The sequence below is a fragment of the Rhipicephalus sanguineus genome, chromosome 10 (genome assembly GCF_013339695.2).
Source record: "Rhipicephalus sanguineus isolate Rsan-2018 chromosome 10, BIME_Rsan_1.4, whole genome shotgun sequence".
In the NCBI taxonomy this organism is placed as follows: Eukaryota; Metazoa; Arthropoda; class Arachnida; order Ixodida; family Ixodidae; genus Rhipicephalus; species Rhipicephalus sanguineus.
Window position 1 is genome coordinate 5,179,385 of NC_051185.1, and position 25,178 is coordinate 5,204,562.

General features: G+C 49.1%; 1 protein-coding gene across 3 annotated transcripts in view; it reads right to left on the reverse strand.

Moving 5' to 3' along the window:
* LOC119406883 (A disintegrin and metalloproteinase with thrombospondin motifs 16) overlaps nucleotides 1-25,178 on the reverse strand; it is a 237,870-nt gene that overhangs the window by 77,442 nt on the left and 135,250 nt on the right. For all 3 annotated transcript variants that reach the window (XM_037673654.2, XM_049420014.1, XM_037673653.2), the window contains exon 2: nucleotides 15,649-15,735. In XM_037673654.2, the coding sequence (XP_037529582.1) occupies nucleotides 15,649-15,720 (72 nt within the window). In that variant the 5' untranslated portion in view covers nucleotides 15,721-15,735. The remainder of the gene's footprint in view (nucleotides 1-15,648; nucleotides 15,736-25,178) is intronic.

The following is a 25,178-nucleotide window of genomic DNA, read 5'->3' on the forward strand; positions in this document are numbered from 1 at the left end:
TCGTATACCTTACATACACGAAGCCTTCGTCCCCTCCCCTTTCCTTTATTAAACAAGTAGGTCAGAAAGTCCGCGGAAGTAAAGCTTTTGCGCGTATAGTGACGTCACTTGATTATTTCCTGGATCACGCTAGCGCTGCTCGGCTAATTCCGTTTCGGCCCACGCGGCCGGGCCAGTGTCCCACGCAAACAACTCGCGCACGTCATTTGCGGGCGCAGCGCTGCTGGACTCGGCGCTATGTTAAGCATAATATGTGGCTTGTAGTCAGTCATCGCTTGCGTGTTCAAAGGCGCGCAACGGCCGCGTCTGTGGTTGCTGCGACGTAAGCAACAAAACGAAATGCTAAGGCGCTGACCGCAAGTTGGGCGTCGCCTGCATACATCGTCTGTGGCCTGGTATCTGCGCTTTCTTTCGGCGGGTCGTGAGAGCGCTGTAGGGTGGGCCCGCGACGAGCCTTCCGCAGCAGAAAGCCGTTCCTGTATTGTGGCGTTGCGTGCACCTTAGCGAATATGCGATCATCTGGATGTATGACCATAGGCGTGCGCACAGGGGGGGGCAAGAGGGGCGGCCGCCCCCCTACTCACCCTAGGGGGGGCGCAAAATCTGCTCCGTACATTGACCCTTCTAGTCACCTAAGAGGGGGGGGGGGGCGCGAAATCTGCCCCATACATGCACTTAGTAGGGTGGGGGGGGCGCTGCGATGAACGTTCGCCCCCCCCCCCCCAAATGGGGAACCCTGCGCACGCCTATGTGTATGACGTACATATAGGCTTGCGAAGAGTTCACCAGTATGTGTGAGTCTGCTGGGAGGGGGGGGGGTGTAATGTTTCGTCGCCCCCGGGCTTTCCGGGAGTACAGATCCATATGTGAACAGTTGTTGAAATGCAACGTGAGGGTCCTTCGGCCGCCATTCTCGTCAAATACTTGCGTGGCCATAACCCTGCTCTGCAAGAAAGGTCCGACTGAGACTAAATACATGGGGCGGACTTTGCGCCACCCGTTAGGTGATTAGAGTCGGGGGAGGTGGCCACCCCCCTGCTCCCTTCTTGCGCATGCCTTTGATGACGTATTAAAAAAACGGCCGCGAATGCACCATGAGCGTGGCATGTAAATCATGACAAACATGTCATGGATGTCATGGTTTTCATGCTACCACCTGTTATTCATGTTCTTCATACAGTCACATCGCACAATACCAATTTTGGTGTATATCAATCTAGCGAAACGACCGCGAGTGTGCCATGAGCTTGGCATGTAAATCATGTCGTACATGACATGCATGTCATGATTTTCATGTTACCACGTGTCAGTTATGTTCGTCATACAGAAATGTCTCGTCATACCAGTTTTCATATAGATCCCTTCATTTAAACTGCCGCGAGCGCCCCGAGACCATGTCATGTAAATCATGCCGCACATGACATGCGCGTCATGATCTGCATGTTAGGACCTGTCATTATGTTTGTCATGAACTCTTGTCACGCCGTACCAATTTTAGTATATATGAAATTAACGGAACGGCCGCAAGAGCCCAAAGGCTGTGGAATGTAAATCATGCTGTTCATGACATGCGTGTCATGATTTTCATGATATAACCTGTCATTTATGTTCGTAATAAGGCCATGTTATGACACACCAATTTCGGTATACATCCGATTAACGAAACGGCCAGGAGAGCACAATGTCGTAGGCAGATAGATAGATAGATAGATAGATAGATAGATAGATAGATAGATAGATAGATAGATAGATAGATAGATAGATAGATAGATAGATAGATAGATAGATAGATAGATAGATAGATAGATAGATAGATAGATAGATAGATAGATAGATAGATAGATACGCTCAAAGTCGCAGAAGTTCGCTAAGAAATGCTTCGCATTTAAAACCTTAAGTGACGTCGCTGTCACGTCACTGGCACAAATTCACATAGGCACTGGCTGCAGCCATCTTATTTTTCATCCAGACACGATTGGTAGATCTTAACATCATAAACTTAATGATTGAGCGAGCGTTATGCTTGACAGTACAACGAAGCCGTACTTTCAAGGCTACAATATTTTTTTATTTATACCTTTTGAGGATGATCTTGTCACCCGAAAATAATTTTCAGCGTTATTGTGTACTATTTATTTATTTAGCACCGATTCTTTTTATCACGAAGACACGCACGTACGGCACGGTACTGTCGTACTTAATAACTGTCGATTGATCTATTACGATTGCATCGTATGAAAGATTACAGCATGGCGCCGCGGTTGCGCAGTGGTTACGATGCTCAGCTGCTGACCCGAAAGAGGCGGGTTCGATTCCGGCTTAGGCGGTCGCATTTCGATGGAGGCGAATTGCTAGAGGCCCGTGTACCGTGCGATGTCAGTGCACGTTAAAGTGCACCAGGTGGCCGAAATTATTATCCTCCACTACGGCGTGTCTCAGAACCATAACGTGGTCTTGGCAGGCAATAATATTTCGTAACTAAAATTAAGCACAAATAGTGTCTTTTCCTCTGTGCAACCTCTGTCTCTCTCCTTATCTTCAGACGCTCCAAAGATTTCGGGCGACAGGACGCGCTTTTCGGAGTTGCAATGGTTCGCTTAAGGGGACTAACGGCCCCGCAACTCGGGTATTTGAGAGCTCGTGCCGTTTGCACCAGCACTTAAGGTTAGACCACGTATGGTATCGACCGCCATAAACAAAGGCGAGAAAAAAGTCACAACCGTTCAGAGAGTCTCTTTCACTGATACACGTTCATGGCTTGCCTGTGTGAAGTACGTTGATCACGTGTAGCTAATCACGCAGTTAATTCACGCACGGGACGGCTACGCTGTCTTTGATTGGCTCAATACGCGAACACGGCGGTGTCTGACGGTGTCCAGGACAGGACAAAATAGCGTATTGAATTGGTAGCCACTGGTCGAACGCCCATTGGTCACCACACCAGCTGTGATGCGGTGCCACTCGCCAATGCACTGGAAATGGAGGGATCAAAGTGGTTATTGTCAGGGAAAAAAGGTTGGCGTTATCTTGTGCAGCCCTTCAGGGAGCACTGCCCAGCGCCACATGGAAGGAAGTAGGAGCATGAAAAGAATGAAGACACTGCTATTCGTCATGAGCACTGACTGGATTACATTACGTCGTGTGTGCCAAACGTGAGCGGGTTCTGTTAGAAAAATAACTTTTGAACTCACCGAACGTAAGTTTATATCTATCCTAAATAACCAAATGGAAAGGAATAGCCGTCGCCGAGAAATAGCGACAGGAACTCCTTCATTTATTTTTATTTCAATGAAAAGAAAAAAAAAAACAGACAGTACAGTTGAATCAAGGGTGCGGTGCGGGCGTCCACACGCCTGCGACCAAGCGACGAAAGCCGCGTCATTTCGTGACGGCTGCTACGAGGCGAGTATCGCATGACAGACGCGTTCACAGGACTCGCTGAATCGGGACAAGCATCTCGCGCCCCCTTGCCATTCTTTGCACCTGGAATGAAAGCTTGTCAGAAAGACGAGCTTTTGTTGTGGCCCGCGTGTGTTACACACACGAGCGCCACCGGCAAGAGGGGGGCGTGTTCCCGCCGTTTTCGTCTCCTTCCTGCCTTGTCGAGTCTGCGCGGAAGTGGCCTTTGCCGCGGCGATAATTGCCGGTGGCGTGTGCCGCCCTTGTGTGGACGCTCGCTGGGACCGGCGGCTATGTAGGCCACTGATCGGCTATAAATAAGCACCCTCTCCACCGGCCGGCCGCCGCCACGAGCCGCGGCGGACGCTATTTTTAAGATCGCGCACGCGTCCATTGTTCATTTCGTTTCTGAGGACACCCCCGAACAAGCGACCCTCCCGTCTTCACGCGGAAGCTCCGATGGAGCGGAACTCTCGACGGATCGCTGGCCCCCTCTCTTGTTCTCCCCTCTCCCTTTGTGTAGGCGTGTTTGTGTTTACCGATGGTGGTTGCGTCTCTCTCTCTTCCTCCTAATCAGCTCCCTTCGTTTCTTCCTTTCTCTCCTGTGTCCCTCTCGCATATTTACCATCGCTTCGTTCGCTTATCTTCATTTGTCATCCTCAGCACCCTTCACACCTCATCTTCTTGATCGTCCCTCTTATGACGCGCCCGCCGTGGTGGTCTACTGGTTATGGGGCTCGAATGCTGAACCGAAGGTCGCGGGATCGAATCCCGCCCACGGCGACCGCATTTCGATGGAGGCGAAATGCTAGAGGTCCGCGTACTTACGTTTAGGTGCACATAAGAGAATTCCAGATGATCGAAATATCCGGAGCCCTTCCCTACGGCGTCTCTCATAATCATATCGTGCATTTGGGACGTGAAACCCCAACAATTATTATTATATTATTACCGCTATGACCTGCCGTTGTGATCTTACCAACTGTACTCATCTCTCTTCGCTTTCTCGCACCAACCCATCACCACAGCGTATTCCTCCTTTCCGACGACCATACCGGCGAGATCCAAGCATGGCCGCTCAGGTGCCATCTTGTTTGAACAGCAAGCTAGCCCACACCGTATTTGTCTCCGATGCTGTTTTCGCAAAGCTGTTTAATTTGCCGGCTACGTGAGAATTGGAATGAGACTTAAAATGGTCTATTTTGCCGCCTTCGACGAGTACTGAAACACAAAGAGTTTCCTACAATACTTACTAGAGGGAACTCTGGCGCTGCGATCGTTCAGCCACCACGGCTTGGTGGCTTGTGACTTGTGGCTTTGTTTTTTTTTTTTTGCTGCGTTTTGGCGTTTGTTTCGGATAATAGAATAGATCGTTGTGAACTTCGTGAGCCGACTTGAATTGGTGAGCCTAAAAATGTCAAGGTGGTGAAGTGGAACTGCTGAACGTCTGCTGACTTTGTCTGCCGTCAAAGCGGCTGCAGGCCACACGGAGAGACAAATCCGTGTACTACCCATCCTTCCGATGCTAGCTGAAGCGCCATCCGTTGTATCTTCTATACACACTAGTTTTCCCTGTAGTGTGTTATTAGGAAACTCTGTTGAAACACAGCCATCGTCTTTGTCCAATATCAGTCGAGTGATTGAATCGTATATCAATTCTCCGCGCGTATCCAGTCCAGCCGAACTCTCGCAGCTGTCCATGCCGAGCTTCGGCGCCGCGAGCAGTGTGACCTCGTGACCATCTGGTCGTCGCGCTTCCTTGTAGTGTTACAAGCGCTGTAATCGGATTTGTTCGCATGGATTCTCGTGCATGTGGCCGCTGATGTACTTCCGCTACTGCACCGCCAGGGGTTCGTTCCACCGTCGAGTCAATGCTTTCTTCCCGTTCGAGCGCACGATGCCTTACGTTTGAAACCAGTTTTGCTTACTATAGTATGAGTCGTCGTTTGGTGTGTCGTTTTGCTGAGGTTGCGAATGGAATAATTGTTTTCATATTTTTGTGAGTGTGTGTTGGAATGGCATATTTAAGTGTCACAGTTCTTTTCGACATCCTTGAGACACGCCTCAAGGTGGCCTATGTCAGGGCTCTATGTGAGGAGGCATCGATCTATTCATTGGTGCCCATAACTTTTTTGACATTCGAAGCATTGCTTTGAATAAATGTATCTCTCTTTCAATACGTAAATTACCCATAAGAATGTTAAAACGATGTCCTATCGCACTCAATAGAGTTGCAACACGGCGTGTGTCTACATGTCAAACTAATGACAGGAATCATTTGACTTAAATGTAGACTGGCTGCTGCCTGTAATGTTCAGCCACGGCCCCTCACCTTTTTTATTGAACGGCTGTGGTTAGCGCCCACATTGCTCCTTTTCCCTCCCTTTTTTTCTGTGTTTTCCGCTAAGTGAGCGCACTTTTATGGTCAGTACACACTATGAACCGACTAGCCCAACAAGAAGTGCTTCTGGGCTGTGGTTCAGCTTACCGATTTTCCGTGGGTCGGCGCTGTCATACAGTCTAAGGCAAGGAGCGTACACTCGGGCTTGAATCCCTCTTGTCACGTGGTTGTGAAGGCTGAAGCACGCAGAACACAACTGGTGCAGATCAAGAATTTTTATTGGACGAACTTTTGCCCACTAATAGATAAACTCAATGTACAAGCAATACTCGCTCTACAGTGATAGCGGCGGGCGCGCACGTCGGGCGTCCACTGATCTGCTGGTCTGTGAAATGCGTCGGCTTTTATACATCCCTTATCGAACTTTCAAGCGTTATCGCTGGTGCTCGCATTAGCTCTAGAATAAACTAGGTTGCTCGTGCCCTGCGCGTAATCTTAAAAGAACAACCTGAAACAATCGCGAAGTTTCTCATACATTGCGGCGCGGCCTGCGCCCAGCGGTGCTAACAGTTTTGTTGTTGAAACCCGATTACATCAAAATAAAGAAATAAATGCGCGTGGCACTGTAGTCTCGGGCATTCTTCGGTAGCGGACACTGTTATTTCCATGGACTACACTGTTATTTCCATGGACCAACATATTGTTTCAGAATATGCATTACAGCGTGTAAAACAGCATAAAACAATTGTGCGAAGAACAATACGCACCAACACGGTGATTTTAGTATTGTTTCGCTTGTTCCTGTTCGCTTGCTCTGTGCTGTTTCCCACCGTTAAAATGAATCCAAGTCAACTCGCCCACCTTGCCATCTTGCTTCGGCACGTTTAATATTCTCCAGCAGCGTATTGTTTATTCACATTTTTTTTTTATCATAGGACGAGTAGCGCGACGTTCTCGCTTCACGAAGGTTTTTCAATTTAATCTGCGAAATGCATCTGGTCGCTGTGGGCGGTACTGTTTTTTCCCCGTGGCCGACCGGTTCCTAGAGGCAGTGCACTGTCTGCGCTTCGCGCTCGCTCTGCGAACATTGCACTATACCGTGTAATGGGAAGGTTCCGCGCGCCGGTCGTGTCCTTCACGGAAGAAGCGATTTCCCGGCAATAAGTCGCGGTGATTTCGCTCCTGGGCGCATTTTTTTTTTTCTTGCCGGAAAGTTGGAGACAGCTTGCTGGCCTGAAAGGAGGGTTTTACACCATATAGAAATCATAGCTGTTCTTTATCAGCTTCTGCCGTTTCCTTTGCTTCGTACAAATTATATATACACTATAAACCCGGAAGAAGGAAGCATATTCAGCACAAGTGTCTGCTCAGTGTTCTGTGTTTCGATTCGATTCCGCTTTCTGAGATCGAACACGCTAGCCGCATCGATCGGTACCTTTCCAGACAGTCACTGGAAGGTGGGCAGATGACATATACTTTAAAAGGGAACCACTCTAGCTTGCGAAACACTTGAAATCAAATGCACTATAGCATTCAACCGCCGCAGCAACGGAAGCAGTGAACCTCTTCCAGGAACTCATATGAGCCACACCTTGCGTCTTGTATGGTTTTCAGGAGTCATACTGAGCGGACATTCTGTTTTCCGGGCATGTGAATTCAGTGTGATCTTCGTGATCATTTTGCGTATATTTCAGAGGAGCTTCCTGGTAGCAAAAGCGACATCCCTGCCTTTTATTTGTTTCTCTTCCTCGAAAACAGCGCAGGTAAGCAGCGGCGCTTTTGTCGTGGTGAAATGGATCACCCGAGTTCTACAGTTTGCGCGCTTCAGTCACCCCATCTTCCTTTCTTGCATTAATCCCTTTTAATAAAATGGCCGATTAGCATTATTTGCCAGAGGAAATAGAATCCGCTGCAAAATTCAACAAAAGCAGTGACGCAGAAGAAGGAATGAAACGATGCTGATATCCTGTGCAATTGTTTATCACTTAAGTATTTTACTTTTATTGTTTTGTTAAAATGAATGTTTAATAATAATAAAGATAAATTATTTTTTTCAATCAATTTCAGCACTTTATCATAAATAAACATTTCTAAAATTTATACATATTTCCTCCCTTTTTATGCGCAATCCCCGGGAGAGGGTAGGCGCCACTATATCTAAGGCCACATTTATCGTCATCGTCGCAATCACTAAATCTGATTAGTCGCATTTCTTTCGCGTCTCGAATACCGAACCTCCAAATAACTCGAAACTCGCTTTTGTCTTCTGTGAGCAGACGGGCAACTATCCTTGCGGCAACGTGCCTAATTCTGACGTCCAAAGTTGGAGCCCTCTCGCATATGAGCTCCAGTTCGCGCCGGTTGCTTCTGAAACCTCGTAAATTACGTAGCGCCAACTCTCGTTCTTGTCAAGTATAGAGCATTTTCGACAATGTTGTAGGTACGAGTGGCCAGAGGTTCGCTTAGAGAGTATCACTTGTTCAATTACATCGTGGTGCAGGTGTTCCAGGACATGTCGCGGTGGACTGTACTCCATCACGGCATTTCCTCGAAGCTCGCTGTGCAGCTTGCGAACGTTAAATACCATTAAGCCCTATTGTACAGTGAACAGTATGGGGGACACAGAAATGGCCATCATTCTTCGCTGCAACTTCTGAATGACAGGCCACGTTGGGCACGACTCCTGTTCGGCTAAGTTTGAAGCCGCTTCGGACTCGGTGCAGCCTCGGCCTTCGAGCCGCTTCTATATAGACGTATGGCTAGCTGGCAGCGGAGGAAGTGTTCCGCTTGTGCAACTCGCCGCTTCCGCGGAAACGAGAACCCCGCGCGCGCCACTTCCCCGTGTGGCTTCCTCGCTGCCCGTTCATTCTTCTTCTCGCTTCCCTTCCTGCTGCTGCAGCGCACGTGCCAGGATCGGGCCGGGTCAGCTGGCTCTCTCGCACAGCCCGGTGCTCGGTGCGCCCCGCGACCGGCCGAGCCCGCGGTCAGGCTCTGATTGGCAGCAAACGCGGCTCGCTTGCCGCCTCTCGCTGCGCTACTCGCCCGTATGCGTCGACTTTTGTTCAACAATGCGCGGCAACGCCGAGGAAATGTGCCACGCCGATGATCCAAACTCCTACACGCTCGCTACATTGTTACAGCGGCAAGAGCGCTCGTCAGCGCCCATCGAAGACGCTTCTCTCGAGCGGTAGGAGCGCTCCGAAGGTTGTCCGTGGGCTCCGCTCTTCTTTCTGTGCGTCCTTGCGGTGCCTCCCGCTCTTGGGTGGTTAATAAACATAACCAGCCGCAGCAATCCTGTACACGAAGCTGTCTCTGTCTGCACTTGCCGCTCTGACACAGTGGTTGTGGCGTCTCGCTCCTGAGCGTGGCGTCGCTGGTTTGATTTTCCAGAGCCGCCGCTACATGACGTGTCTCGCATTCAGGCACACTGAGCATCGGTGCGAAAGCACTGAAGTAAAATGAGTGCTTTTTGCAATCGCCTTCGCACTCCGAAAATAACGATGATTGTTATCGAAGTGCGCCTCTATTTTTTACTATAAGCGGTGTTCCTCAAATGAGGAGAGTTCCGGAAGGGGTCTCAGCCGGTGTCCGTCAGGAAATACATACGAGGAGTGTTCTTTGAGCAGGCGTCAGACGACGCTTAGACCATTGCACTAACGGGCATTTGCAGCGCTGCAGTTTCAGCAAAAATACATTCGCCAACTCCTGTTGACCTCTTAACAAACGAAACGATACTGTTATACGAAATACAATGTTGATGTCTGTATACCACAAGTTCATACATTTGTGCATTTCCCTCCCCCCGATTACAGTCCCGCTCGGTCTAGGTTGGGTCAGTATAGAGACATTGGTGGACATGTAACGTATGCTGAAACGCCATCCCCCCATTGTGAACCGCCATCGTAAGTCAACCACGCCTGTCGGGACACCGCCACTCGAGTTACGCAGCACGAGTGCCGAGAGAACGTCTTCAGTCTTCCGCGGATGACTGACTCTCGTTTGCCGCAATCTCTGTCGGGTGGAGAAAAAAAAAAAAAAAGGTCGCGCGCAGTCTCCCAAAGAGCGAACCGAGGAAGCCGTTGCGTGATAGAGGGGTGACAGGCATGCATATACCAGGCAGGCGCGAGAGAAGGTCTCCGTTCAGGTTCACGACTTCTCTGCGAGCCCAGTGCGGCATTTCTTCACTCTTCAAGACCGGAGGCGGTGCCGCTGCTTTGTCGACAAAATGCAACCGTCAAGTGGTGGATGCAGGCTCTTCTTGCATAACAGTGACTCTGCTTGCCGCAAACGCGTTTGTACGCGTTTGTTCTGGCTGCCAGCAGACCTTGAGCCTCGACTGCTTGCCCTGGCAGCTTATTTCGTGTATAAGGGCTGTTTTATTGCACCTCCTTCCGCTTTTGCACCGTTCAGCTTAAGGCACCTTTTTTTTTAATGTATTGACGAGGCTGCGCAGTCACCGTCTGCACGCCCGTCCGTTTTGTGAAGTGAGCGGTTCGTTGCTACTGAAAGTAATTTAATGTAATTTCAGCAATGTAATCTCGCCCCATTTCCCGCCCTGCTGTCACGAAACTATCCTTGAAAGAGCCTCTAATGGATTCTTGACAAATTTAGTACAGGTGTGGGCAGACTAGTTTTGTGCTTTGTTGGTTGGCTCATTGTGCCTCACTGAGGTGTAGCCTGCCTACACTGGGACCTGGGCCACGAATAGGACGGTGTAAGGGTTTGAAAAATAGTACAAATTTTGGGAAAAGCAAGTTGAACGAAATTAGTTTACTTTCGTAATTTAAAAGCATTACGTTGAGCGCGGCTCTGCACGATCAATCCCCATTACCTGTTTAGCAAGGCTGTATTCAAACCATCATGATCATATAGCGCATGCCTTGAATTAAGCAGCCGGTTCCTCAAACACATAAGTGATCGCTCTTGGTGGCGATGCGATCGCCCATTTTCAGTGTATATGCTTCCGTCGACCTTGACGCGAGGGTCCGGTTGAAATCGCTCCCAACTTTTGCTCGCGCGCTCTCCTGCACACTTAAAGTGCTGCAAGAAAAAGACCCAGTTGCAACGACTGCGACCTGATGATTTATGTCTTCGGTGTATAATTTCCGTAAATGCACCGGTATATACTGCCGCTTCATTAGAGCGTTTATGCACGCACAGATTGAATTTCCGTAGGAGTCCGCTGCGCGCTCGATAAAGCGTCGACGAACTGAATCGAATGAATGGTCGAGCAGGCACCAACGATCGCTTTCGCGGTTCCCTCAGACCTTGCGTCGCCTCGTAATGAACGCGCGGCTCATTCTTCTTGGAAGTCCATTTCGCGCCGATCAGGATCATCCTTCGTCCCTCGCTCTCTTCCCCCGCCAGTGAAGGATGCGTGCGCGTTGGTATACCCGCTTCGTAATCGGTTATACAGCCGCGCGTCCTTCGGCGACAGTCCAACGTCGGCATCCTCGCCGAGCCTTCCCTTCGTCGCCGTGCCAGCGATGCCCGCGGCTTCCAGAAGCGGCGCCCGTGTAACGTTCGCGTGCGTCTTGCCCGCGAGGCCTCGGCTCGGGCGTTCGAGCGAACGAGGTCAAAGACGTCCGGCGCATTGTGCCTACGGCGCTGCTTTCTCCGCCGTCGTCCAAGGGGCGCACGCGACCAACGCAGCTGCAGAGACGCGTGCCGCGTAGCCCCAGGTAGCACTTGTCGCCTGTCGGCGCAGCCAGTGTATCCTTCTCTGTCTGTGTACGCTAGCGGGCGTCAAAAGACGTATACGCTGACTCTGTTGCCTGTCGAGCTCTCGCTGCCGTAATCAAAGGGTTTCCCGACGCGGCAGTGGTGCGCCCCTGCCTCGCTAAGTGCGACAGCGTGTGGGTGTGGCGAGCGCGTGGCGCCGCGTGCGTGTGTGAAAGACCGGCGCTTTGCGGCGGGGCGACCTTCTAAGCGCCAAGGGTTCGGCGGAGACGTGATGGAAACGTTGAGGAGCTCTGAAGTAGCGCTTACGAACGGGGGAGCTGAGGGTTTGCGCACATGCAAACGAATTGCGCAGCGTGTTTTTTTTTCTTAGGATTTTTGCGTGCGGTAGACGTCCGCGAAGCGGCCCCTCCCGAAAGTTTGCTGTCAAGTGCTGTTTGAGCGAGGTCCTGGAGATATATCGAGCCAAACCGGATTTTAGGGGCGAAGCTCCTTAAGGCGGCACCCGTTCGTCCCTCGTAGTAGTGCGTAACCAGTCGTAACGCTAGTACCAGATCTTGACCTCCAAGGTGGTGCCGGTGGGAGATTTTTCCTGTGCGTTGTTGAACAATAAAAAATTCGCAGCGTGCGCGTTAACTAAAAGCCGAATTCTTCTGTCTCTCATTCCCCATTAGCAGCCATTGGCATGTTCCAGTAGGAAACGTTAGTAGAAGTAGAAGTGTAAGTGTTAGCTAAAAGCCGACTTCTTCTGTCTCTCATTCCCATTAGCAGCCATTGTTTACCTCCAAGGTAGTGCCTGGTGAGATTTCTCCTGTGCGTGATTAAACAATAAAAATTTTGTTCAAAACGCCGTTGATTGATGAAATAAACCTACGAAAGACGCCAGATGTTTTGTAAAAGCAGAACGAAAGAACGGCAGATGTTTCTAAAGCAAAACGAAAACACGCCAGCTGCTTAACGAAAGACGCCAGATGTTTTCTAAAGCAGTGGTTTTCTAAACAATGAAAATTCACAGCGTACATGTAAAATTAAAGTGAGCTGCAAGTCGTCATAACTCATCGAACCTTTAGTATAAACGCGCCCGATCTCACGTCGGTGATGATGTACTGGGCAGAATTCACGGAAGATTCACGGTTTACCGATGAACCTCCGCAGCTTCGCCCACTCATCATCATTCACTCCGTGGATATGCTGTGATTTTTTTCCCACTCGGGAGAGCCCATATGGGCTTTTGTTCGGACAGGAGTTACTTTCATTGGTTATCATGAGTGGAAGTACTTTCTTGAATAGTTTTTTTTTATTTATCGTTATACGGCATCCCAATCCGACCAGCCAACGTCTGACTCTCCACCGAACTCTATAGGAGCCCCACGTCATCATCACCCACCCGCATGGTCAACGCAATCTGGAGGATGAGACAAAAAGGACGGCTTCGTCGAGCCCAAAGGGAGACATCCCACAATATCACGAAAGCAACTGTCGCGTATACTAAGGTTAATCCATCATCATGTGCGCTGGAAAGCCATGTATAGTCCGTGTCCTAATGACACCACATGTAATGAACTGTGTCACTGGTATCTGTAAAATTGATCTTGAGGCTCATTTTGAAAGCAGCGTGAAAGACGGAAGCACAAGGCAAGGAAATGAACCTCAACGAACTCGCCCATCGCTCACACCTTATTTCTCTTGAGGCACGACTGGCACATAGAAGTCCAGGGTAGTTAGGAGCGCGGCTCTGTCCTTAAATATGCAATGATTTAAGATGGTGAAGTTCGAGTGCGCACCCGTACGAGGCTTGAAGGGAGTTTCGATTACGCAAAAATTGACATCGCGCGTTTTAACAAAGATCGTACGTTAATGCGGCTGCTCATGCTCGCAAAGATCTCGTGTCTGAAGCATGCAGTTACGATTTGCCCTCGTGCGAATGTATTTTTGCGGCCGCGATATCCACCAACCCGTCGGCTGACCTTCGCAACCACACCGCTGTGCGTTCTCAATGAACATGGAATCAGCAGTGTATCATTGCCTCTGAGCACTGGTCATCAGACGGGCAGTAAGTACTGGCTGCAGCGGTCTCTCAAGGACCTCTCCTCAGACGAAGCAGATCGCCGCGAAGCACTGCACGTTCGAGGACACAGCTCTTCGGTGTAGACTGTTTCCCACGGGCGAAGAGACCATTTCCGTGACCCCGCCGGTAGGTTTGAGCGCCGCTGTGCACAGTTACCGGGTGGTTACTGCATGCAGATTTACCCGGCACCGAAGGCCATGTCCACGCGAAACAAGTGTTCGGTGGGAGAGAAGACTGTGAGGTCGAAAACTTGAGTGATCTTTGCCGCAACTTACAAATGGTGTGTGCACTGTGGAGGCAGTAACGTACATGGAACGCACTGACTCGCGAAATTGTTACTGTACTTGCTCATCAACAATACAAAAGTGGGTAGTTGACCATGATCTATATAACTCAGTAAGGGTTGCCATTTGCGGCGTTGTGACAATTTACCATGACGACATGCTGGAACAGGGAGTAATCGACTGCGCTGTGATTTGAAGAGACGGGACCAACTGCACATAAGGCTTTCAGGCTCTGTTATACTCCGACTTCCGACGCGAGTGCGCGCGTGGACGTTGCGTTTCGTCACGCTGAGCCGGCGACGCTACGCCAGACGCAAATCGGTCTCCGCTACAGTCGAGCCGGCTCCAACGCACCGGTGCGATGGCATCTAGAGAAGCGCATGCGCAGTAAAGCGAAGAACGCGCCTCGCCACCTGTCGGGAACCGACGAAACAGCCGGCGAAGCAAGTTCCTGTACATTCGAGTCCGGCGCGTCTGGCGCGAAATGCAGCAGGATCTATTCGGAGCCGAGCGACGCCCGAGCGCGCCAGCAGCCGTCGGCTGCGTCGGCGGTCAGCCGACACCGGACTATAGAAGGGCTGTTTTTTGCTGACGTAACGTCGCCGTGACGCGCGCACGCGCGCGTCGACGTTACGCTGGAGTATATCAGAGCCTTTCGTCTTGATGCGGTCATCTGTGGCTGGTGCTGCCAGTAACTTTGTTCGAGTTGCTGCTTTTCCGCGACAGCGCGTAGCCATTGACGAACGTACACGCACAGGCATACGAGAAAATTGCTTTCAAGATTCTTGCACATTTCTTTTCGCCAGTTTTTTCAGAAGTCGGGACACTGTGCACGTGTGAGTGAACGATGTTTCGCATGGATCTTTTTTCTCGATTTGTAGTTTTAGTCTTTCATCCGTACCGGAAGTTTAATGTTGCTGCGTCACAGCGCACGTCACGCAAGGGCCGCGACACGTTTCAGAACCAAAGAAAGTGGCTACGTGTTTTAATTTTTCATAATACGCATCACGTAACTCCGAAACATCACGAAAAAAGAGAACTTGCATATGCTGCGGGATTATGTCGGTTCTTCACGCTCCTAGCTTGCAAAGGTGGGCCCATAGACTGTTTCACCATCCTTGCTGAACTTTAGGCATGAAACAAAAAAAAAATGTTCGCTGACCTGTGACACTCCCTTCATTTTGTGTCGTGAACTATATACGTGATGCATAAGGACTGCCTTCCGAATAAAAAAAAGAACGAAAAAAGAAACACCGTGTGTCGCCGTTTTGCCGACGTCCATGACGTAATTGCTGCATTGACAACTTCGCCGTCGTGAATGGCGCGGAAAAGGAATTTTGGGGGATCCAAGCTACGTGGTTCATGTGTAGCGTCTGTCAAGTGCGCCCTGGCCACCTAAGTTTTGAAGGAATCTGCACGTACAATCGACGACAACCTAAGAGTTACAGTGGCGTGGGTACCGCTGTCCAAGTCAAAGAAAATTTGTATAAGTGTGCGCCAATTACGTTCACCCATTTCCATAACGTCAAGCGCGTTTGCATGTTTAGGACGGTTTATCTTATCGTGCAATTAAGTGTTTGTGTTAATGAGTTTAGGTTTAAACTTGAACGTTCTGGAAGACATCATAAGAGACTCCGATATCAGTCATCAGCCATTGATAACACTTTAACTAAAAAACAACGAACTTTTACTTTCCAGTAAGTCTAGAGCCCATATCACCATAACAAAAGCACTTCAGCCCTAGCTTGCACGGCTCGCTTACAGAGGCGAAGGGCTCATCGCGGTTTTAGAGGTTTTTCTCGTACCGAATTCTTCCGTTGTCACTGTTTATAAATCTTTGTAAGAAAAGGATCACACGCCGTTGTAGGTAAGCTTACCCGTTGGGCGCCGTCGCATTGCCAGGTAGCAGCCAGAAGCAGCAGCATCGCCGCCAGGGTAGCGTGGGTCATCGTGGACCGGACTCCCTGCACGAAAGAGGAAAAAAAGAAGATAAACGCAGGTGACCTCTCGAGCAGCCTTTTCGCCGCGGTGGCTCTCCTTCAATGCCCAGAGAGCATACCTAATACCAAAACCCCCGTCTCCTTATTGTGCAATGCTTCGATTGGGTCATTAAGAAGGATTGCCCCCAAAACCAGCTAGAGATGTAGGGGCACAGGATATGCAGATTTTAACCCGTACTTTCTACGCCCCCACCGGATCAGCCTTCTTGCGTGTGTTTTTGTTTGTTCATTGTTCACCGTTGCACATTGGAGTCACGCATCTCGGATAGGTATACGTCACGCTATTATTTTTTGCCTATTTCGTTCCAAGAGTTGTAATTTATCTGATCGGCAGAAGGCGGTAGGCCCTGACCCAACAGTCGTTCTCTGGCGTTGTGACTAGCGTTAGAGGCAGGTATACGTTGTGATTTACGGTACGGTTAGCCTCCAGAAGCCTTTTGAAATTGTACGTTTCTCATCCTTTAAGCAGCGTTCACCAAAGATAGCGTGTGTTTTATGACCACTGACACAGAATATTCCTTTATTCCTACAGTTTTTCGACCTGAAGACTTAAGTCGCAATGCAGTCTGGTACGGTTAGTCGTAGTCGATGACACGACCGGTCTTGGCGTGTTTCAAACTTTCTGAATTTTGAAGAGTAAGTTACTGCACACCATGTGGAAGGAAAAGAAGAGTCACCGATTTGTTCAGCTCACAATGTTAGTACTAACAAGAAACGCCAAGATCAATAATGATGCCGTGCAACTTCGTCGGGACGACAAAATTTCACGCTTTGAGTGAAGTGAGTTAGTCACCAGCGAGATGTGAGTAGACGTCATTTATGTCTAATTCTGTTCCTCTCTACTAAGTGAGAACCGTGATTCACATTAGTGAAAAGATATGCCGACTGTTGCAGCCAGTAGCGAAGAAATGGGTTAGAGAAAATCTCTGCGCATGTAGCATTGCGGGCCGAAAACTTCAAACCATGTTTTGAACCTCCAATACCTAATAATTGTTTGAGGATATCGTAATTTTGTACACTGTACCCACCCCCTCTGTAACCCCTTTCTGCTCCCTGAGGGTAATGTAAATAAATAGCCCGCGGATAGTAAGCTTTCTTTAGGGGTCATATATTGCGAACAATCTCTCGTAGGACGACGTTGTAGTTCAATAAGTCATAATGAAATAATGAAATTTGTTTCACCTTAATTACAGCGTCGGCAACATAACGAACTTGAGTTCTTGTAGTATACTGCAAAAATTTATTTATTTATTTATTTATTTATTTATTTATTTATTTATTTATTTATTTATTTATTTATTTATTTATTATTTATTTATTATTTATTTATTTAACAAAGAAGCCACGCAGCGTTGACTTCACACGAGCTTTAACCTACAGCCGGCTCCGTCGAGCGCCCTCTGTAGAACGAGCTGGAGGTTTCTTTACATGCGTAGCGGCTAGTACACAGAAAAGCGTGTGCACCTTTTCGGACATCTACACGGCACAGTAGACAAAAGCACATACGGTTGTCACGCCGCGCGCGGCGCCTGCATTCAACGGCACGGAGCGCATCCGCATAAATATGTGCACAGATACACACCATCATTCACAGTCCGTGTGAGGAAAAAAAGGAAGAAAGCGTGGTTGCAATGGCAGAGGGAGACCATCAAGAGATCGCGGCAGTCAGCCGATGGCGTCAATGCCGCAACGCCGCCAACCAGCCGACGAATTCGCGAGCGGGTGTGTACAGCAATGGCACTCTCCGTGCCCGGGCGTTGCACAATGGTTTTTGCCTTATTGGAAAAGCACCGCGCGGGTCGCATTGTGCGCTCGCGCGGCGGAAAGTGAGAGGCCGCGGTCTCTTGCCCGACATCCTCGGCCGCTTCTTCTTTCGGGATCCGCGGTGAGATACGCGTGGTGACGGTCTCACTGGCAAGAGTGACTACTCTTTCTGCGTTGTCTTCACTGCCTTCGACGTCGTCTTCGTCGGTGCGTGACGGAGAAAGGAGAATAGACACGGGGCGTCGGTCTCTTGCGGAGAGAGCAGGCGGACTTGGCGAAACACAACGTGCGGAAGGAAACGCCGTCAGACTCCTTCAATCTTTCTGTTTTTTTTTCTTTCAGCACAGTGGACACCGTTTCCTTGCTAGAATAAGACGACGTCGTTGTCAACCGCGGAAGTAGAAAGAAAGAGTAATGTCCCGAATGTCTCGTAAGCCCGAATAAAGAACGAAAAAAAAGAAAGATGTTTTCCTTTATTTATACACCCCTCCCTCCTTTCATCTCCCATTGTTTGTGTATCTTTCCGTGCTCTCGTGAAAAAGGTGAAAGTGTGACGAACGCTGGCGTCGGTATATTCCCTTTGTATGAGTGTACGCGTGCGGCAACGCTGTATTATATCGAGTATGTGTTTGTTGCTTTTTCTATAGGAAATGTCAAGGTAGGGCGTGCTTTCAACGAGGAAGTGGCCACATTGACCCGAACGCCAGTGCCAGTTGCACGGACAACACGGGCCTTCTTTCACGATTGTCGTCATGAAAACATTGCGTCGTGGCAACTTTGCAGCGTGCTTCTTATTAGGGATCGTTCAGGTGACATATATCGCATAAATTCTGTCAAATGTCCGTCCAGACCTTGTCAGCCTGACAGTTTAGCTTGGAATGTATCATCTGTGGAGCTTTAATAATAACTGCTGGGGTTTTACGTCCCAAAATTGCGATATGATTATTACAGACGCCGTAGTGGAGGGCTGCGGAAATTTCGACCAGCTTGAGTTCTTTAACGTTAACCTAAATGTAAGCACAGGGGTATCTAGCGTTTTGCTTACATCGAAATGCGGCCGCCATGGTCGGGATTCGATCCTGCGACCTTTGGGTCAGTAGACGAGCACCATAACCACTAGAGCCCGTGGCTGGCAATCTATCAAGTTTTCGCAGGTTTTATAATATACCGAAGCACCTCACAAACTGCTTACAAGGCTTCGGTAACTACCTCGATTCTTCAATAACAATGCTGAAACTACAGCAGCTAATTTCTCAAATCTTTTAACACGGAAGTGTTTTATGTTTGGGTACGCCAAGAATTAAAGCACGTCACTTCCGGCACGGATGTGACGCCCTTAAAAGCGCACGTGGGTAGCTCAGAAAATAATCAGGAATGAACTTCATTGAGTAACCCGGCCAGGAATCAAACCCAGGCATTCTGCGTGGGATAACACCAACTTACAACACATCAATGAAGAGTGGAAACGGCCGTGATGAATGTGAAGTTTGAAGGTTAAATACAGAAATCTGAAATAATTTTTCCATGTAAATAAGAACTGTTCTGAATAGACATGAAGTATCCCTTATTAAAAGCACCCGGCATGGTGGTCTAGTGGTTATGGTGCTCGACTGCTGACCCGAAGGCCGCGTGATCGAATCCTGGCAGCGGCGGCCGGATTTCGATGAAGGTGAAGTGCTAGAGGCCCACGTACTTTATTTAGGTGCACGTTAAAACACAAGATGACCAACATTTCTGGAGCGCTCCACTACGGCGTCCCTTATAATCATCTCGGTTTTGGGACGTAAAACCCCAACAATTATTATTATCTATTATAAAAACCACAGCTGTCAAAAAATACATCTACGAAAGTTATAGTTGCCGGCTGTCTCCATTAAGACTGTCCGGGCGAAATAGTGAAAGAACGCTCAGATCATGACAGAACAACAACGTTAAGCAACGCCCATACCGTACGATTGCTTGCGACAGGTTTTATTCAAAAATAGTTTTAAATATGCCACCGCGTTAAGTAGACAAATGAAATGCCGCTCTTGTCGGCACGCAGTGATGCAAGGAACGAAATCTCCCGAACTTCGACAGATGGATAACTTCGGTTACGGCGGACGACTGGTGTTTCAAACGAAACCCATCGACAGTACGACTCGTGGCTAAGGTTGGGAAGTAGCTGGATACTCAATTACGTTTAAACAGCACTTGCAATTGCCATTTTTGGCCACAGGCCATAACATTTTTACTATTCGAGCATGGAATGCACGGTCGCAGTCAGAGCTTGAAGACGTGGCTCATCAACGCGTGCCCTTCGGTCGAACGCTTCGTTCTTCGGGCCGGCCATTTAACGCTTCTTAAGCGCTAGACACATGGTGCGATTCGGCATCCGATCCGACGTGCGACGCCGCACGCGGTATACGGCGATTCAGGACACATGGGGGCGAACGAGCAATCAGCGCGCAGGCTCCGCCCACACACGGCACCCCGGCTTGCACGCTCGGAAGACATCGCATCCTCTTCGTTGACTGCAAAACAAACAACCTTACGCGGCCAAGCTTCGTTCTGTAAGAACATTGCCAATAAAGCTACGCCTTCGCAAGCGACAAACATCTCAACAGACCGCATTCACTCGCGACTCCGAGAGTAGGCTTGTCACGACACCGAGCGTAGGCCTAGCAAGGCGGACGTAGTCGCTAGCGCCGTTCGCGATCAAACGCGAGCTGATCGTCGAGCACTTATTTTTATCAACACGATTAAAACTTTTACGCTGATGACACGTATTTACATGCGCAATTGGTTTTCTCGTAGACCTCGATTTGACGAGCAACGGTGGAAGCAAAGCCGGCCGGTTCGCCGAGACGGCCGGTGCGGCTGTTAGCTGCGAAGTGGCCTTCCATCGCGGCTCGATATCTCGCTAGTGGTTCGGAAACGGGCGCCGCCTTGCACAAATGACACACTTCAAACGTCATGAGTTATTTGATGTCGGAAAGAAAGTTTAACCAACGTTTTTCATGATCGGAGCCGTCCGAACGTAGTTCAACAAACGCGCAAACAAACAAACAAGCAACAAACGCGCCACCAGAGGCGTGACGTCAGGCGTCTCCCGCGCTGCCATTGGCTGCGGCCGTCAGACCGACGCGGCAGCCGCGCGGCTACATTCAGCAAGTTGGATGCCCGTGCGGCGTGCGAATCGTCTCCGCACGCTGATGGAACCTGTTGGGCGTCTGTCGGATGCGGCTGTTGGCACGAACAGCCGTACGACGAATCGCATCCGAATTCGCACCATGTGTCCAGCGCTTTAGGACCGCTAATGCGCCGCGCTCAGAAACGAATCGGACGCGGCTCGGGAAAGTCGAGAAGGAGGACGAGTTAGAAAGCGAAGAAGAAGCCAGTTCAGCGGGGCGGCCGATCGTTTCAAGATCGTTCCGAGATGCTCTCCCGTTTGGCGCCTTTTACGCGACCCGAATGCGGAAGGAGCAGCCCAGCCGGCCACGGAGTCCGCCGTACAGAAAGACGGGCGCTTCAGCTTTCCTCGCGCGTGCGCACAAGCGTCTAACGTCGCGTTAAAACTGTGCAGTACGTGCTGCACCTTGAAATAGATCTCATTAGTGCGGTGTCGTGCGATGTATATGCGAATTGTTGCGATTTCGTGGCACACATCCATTGAAGTAAGATAGAAAGGTGGGCGAGTTGGAATCGATGCGTACTGGGAAAAGCAGCGCGAATACGACGGAGACACACCGGAAAAGAAGGACACAGGACAAGCGCTATCTAGTAGCTGAAATTTATTGAGCAAAGCTAAACACACGGAAAACCAACACCATGCGTGCGCAGGACTCTAGGTGACGCGAAAAAGTTTTCTAAGTACGTGTACCTCTTTCAAGCATCTTTTAGCTCATTGCAGGGTATGTGGGTGCAACCCCCTTTTCAATACAGTCATTATCTTGACGCACAAACATAAAAGGGCTCAGGAAAACGCGCAAGCGTTCTTCATCGAAATGTTGCTTGGTGATGGCGTATCAGAACCTTCCATTTGTCAGCTAGATTGCGAGGTACACATACTTAGAAAAGTTTTTCACGTCAGCTAGAATCCGGCGCACACATGGTGTTGGTTTTTAGTGTGTTCAGCTTTGCTCAATAAATTTCAATTGTTAGACTACGCTCTCCCTGTGTCCATCTTTTCATATGTGTCTCCGTTGTTGTCGAGCTGGTTTTCCCAAGTATTCATCAATAAAGTAACATTTTCACTAAATTTTTTATTTTCCTAAAGGTGAGGGATTCTTTCGTGCGTGGACGCTAATAATTCAACCGCTACATAAAGCTTTTCTCAATTTCACTGTACTAAATAGACGTGTGCTGGAACTGAAACGTTATTGGTTACATTGAGCTGTATCCGCGACATTTTACGATACCAGCGGCCTACAAACGAATAGGAACAAGTGTACAAATCAATTTTCACCTTGGGCCACTTGATAATGGGTGTACTCCTCTGAAAGTCACTCGAGACTTAGTTGTTAACGACGTAAATTACTATTACTACACGATGGGCGCTCACGATGCATTCATGTCGGAGCAAATGACCGTTAACGTGATCCGTACATTATCAAGTTGCTATGCGGTGGGCTGTGAAATTTACAGCACAGTAATGCCTGGTGCTTAGTGCTTCTCGAGTCTTAATGGTTGCATCAATGAAGGTAGGGGCTGGGTGTACCTCTCATAGTTGCAAAAAAGCATGCCTTTTATAAAGGTTGTTGCAATATGTCACGCATGAAGAGTGCATAGGCGCGTACTTTCATAGACCCGTGTCTTGATGCGAGAGTGTACACGACACGCCACTCTTTAGGTTGGTGTGCGAGCGTGGGCAGATATAGTGTTTCCTCTCCAGAATAGACAAACTATAGGTTACGTAGTTAAGCGGAGAAGAGCCACAGAGCGTGAAAACCAAAGATTTCATGATTAGCAAAGGTAACCGCAAAAGCACACGGGACACAGAAAGAGGCAACACGAAGCGGTGCTGTTGTCAGCATCGCTTCGTGTTGTTTCTTTCTGTGTTCCGTGTGCTCTTGCGGTTAACTTTGCTAATCATGTATCACCATCTGGCCCACACCCACACTATTTTAAGCAAATATTTCATAACGTGAATTCTAAAGGGCAAAAATGCTTATTTAGCACTTCTATGAAACGAAATGTGGCAGTATACGTTCTCCGGGCCACTTAACACACCGATGTCTTCCACGCACTTTCAGCGGCTGTTTCAGCCGTGCGTGAATTTAGCGTGTCGCATCTCTGCAGCCGACGGCGTTCTGTTTGTCCCCTGCCGCGAAACTGAACTTGGCGCCTTCGTAGACTTCCCGATGAGCGATGCGGGGCAGGCGTATACAGGTTGGCCGGTCAGCAGGTTCCGCGGTATTTCTCGACTTTCCCAACTTCAACAACAAGAATAACGACAAACCAACAACGCAGGAGCGAACAGATTGGTGGGGGAAAAGAAGTGCGAAGAGCGCCGCTTCTCGGCGCGAGGCCTTGGCAGGTGGCCCTTCGCGACGGTCCAGTTTTGCAGGATTGCGCTAAGACGCTGATCGCGCCGTCACCTTGCAGGGACGAGGTCGCGTGCCTCGGCGCGCTCGTGTGTGTGTGTACGTGCGTGGCGTGCGGTCTAGATATCGGATGTCGAGGCTGTGGGAAGACGCGTGCATACGGTATATTTGGCTCGGACGGGTTCTCTCGCTGTTGGTGCGTCAACAGAAAACTAAGAGTTGCAAGGAACTGAAGGGAGTATATAGATGATATCCCTGTTGCAGAGGGGGTGTCCTGACTACATGTTTCTGATCGCCTTCCTCTCGGAGATGTGGACAAAAGGAATGAAAGACTGTAGAGTCATTTAGAAGCACCCGGTGTCCTCACTTTTGACCAGACTGCTCTTTTTGGCTAAGGCAACAGTACTTAGAAATTCCGATGAAGCAATAAAATCACTCTCTGAAGGCGCACGAGGCAGCAGCTGTTTCGCTATCGCCTGTTTCGTTTAGGAGGAAGACGCTGCATAAATACAGAAGCAGCGCTTGCTTGCAGAACATGTGTCCTTGGTGGTGATTTCGAAATCTGGTCGCTCGAAAGGTGTATCTCGTTCGCGAGAGAAAAAAAAATGGTCTGCACTGAGGGAGCAAACGTTATGCAAACAGAGTTCGATGTTGACATCAAGGCCACCAAGAACGGGGTCCTCGATCAGTTCCACTAAAAATCTCGGGCAGTCACATTGTAGCACATTTCTTACTGTCGCTAGCTTTTTTTTCTCCCATACTTTGTGGTTGAACAGGAGTTACGCAGAACTTTAGTATTGCCTCAATTTCTGTGTCTCTACAACGTAATAAAGGAACGTTGAAAGACGAAACAGACCCGCCGGGGTGTTTCAGTGGCTTAGATTTTCTGAACATTAGCACTGAGCGGCGGGTTCGACTCCCAGCTACGGTGGTTGTATTTTATGGGGGCGAATCGCCGATATGCTCGCGTCACCGTGCTTTCAACTTGACGAACGTTAAACATAACCCGGTCGCATATAGCCCCAGTACGGCTTTGAGATACTGCTTTCATATAACATTCAACCACCGAATAGTGTGACAGCATAGCAGTAGTTACGAAGAGGTTCCTAGGCGGGGCACTATTGCCAAAAAATCGGACGGCTACAGATCCGAATTGAACTGGCGCACGCACGAACGATGCTGAACACGTGATTCTGCATGGTTACATGGTTTCGACAAGGAACTCACAAGTATACTAGAACTGTAACCTTATATTAGCCAAAGTGTTATACCTAGCTTGTTCAGAAAGTGCAGCTTATATAAAAAAAAATACTGGAGTCTCGCGTGCAAAACCACGGTAAGGTTGCGGGGCATGCGGTAGTGGGGTGCTCCGGATTAATTGTGACCCCTTGGGGTTCTTTTCATATGCAGCAAAATCTAAGTACACGAGTGCTTTCGCATTTCGAACCTGTCGATATGCGCCCGCCATGCCCGGCAATCGAACCCGCTTCCTTGAGTTTAGCCGCTAAGCTACCATGGCGGATAACTTCCATCTAGCATCGACATGTCTGCTCATTAACTAAGCTTTGAATTCAGCTTCAGCTCTACCCACAAAAGCGCACTGCACCGAAGCTCTGAGTCTCAGCGCTTCAGAACATAGTTCCCGAATGACGGCGCCGTTGAGAGATAATCGCCTGCGTGCTGACGTCATTGAAATCAGAGGAGTAGATCGTGCGTTCACGCTAACCCTTTATGTTGGATATTTGTGCACTCGTAACAGCGTTCCTAGGCTGTCATCGACCGCTACAGTTGCGTGTCACCGCATCAGGAACAAATCATCGCAGAAGCAAAGTATAGGACGCAAGACGCAGAATCTGAAAGTGTTCTTGAAGAAAAATCGTAGCGCAAAACGACACAAGGACAGACAGGCACAGGGCCTGCAATGTTTTGTTGTTTCTTTTGTTGTTTTTTTCCGTTGATTTTGCTTAGACATACGTCTCTCGTCATCTAAATTGGTGCGCGGCTTGGATTAAAAGTTTTACGTATTGTTTTCTGGTTTCCGTTCAACTAGTACCTTTGTCATTGTCTTATGGTTCGGGAAGATTTTTTTGTTGCTTAGTCCTTGTTCGCGTTTCATCT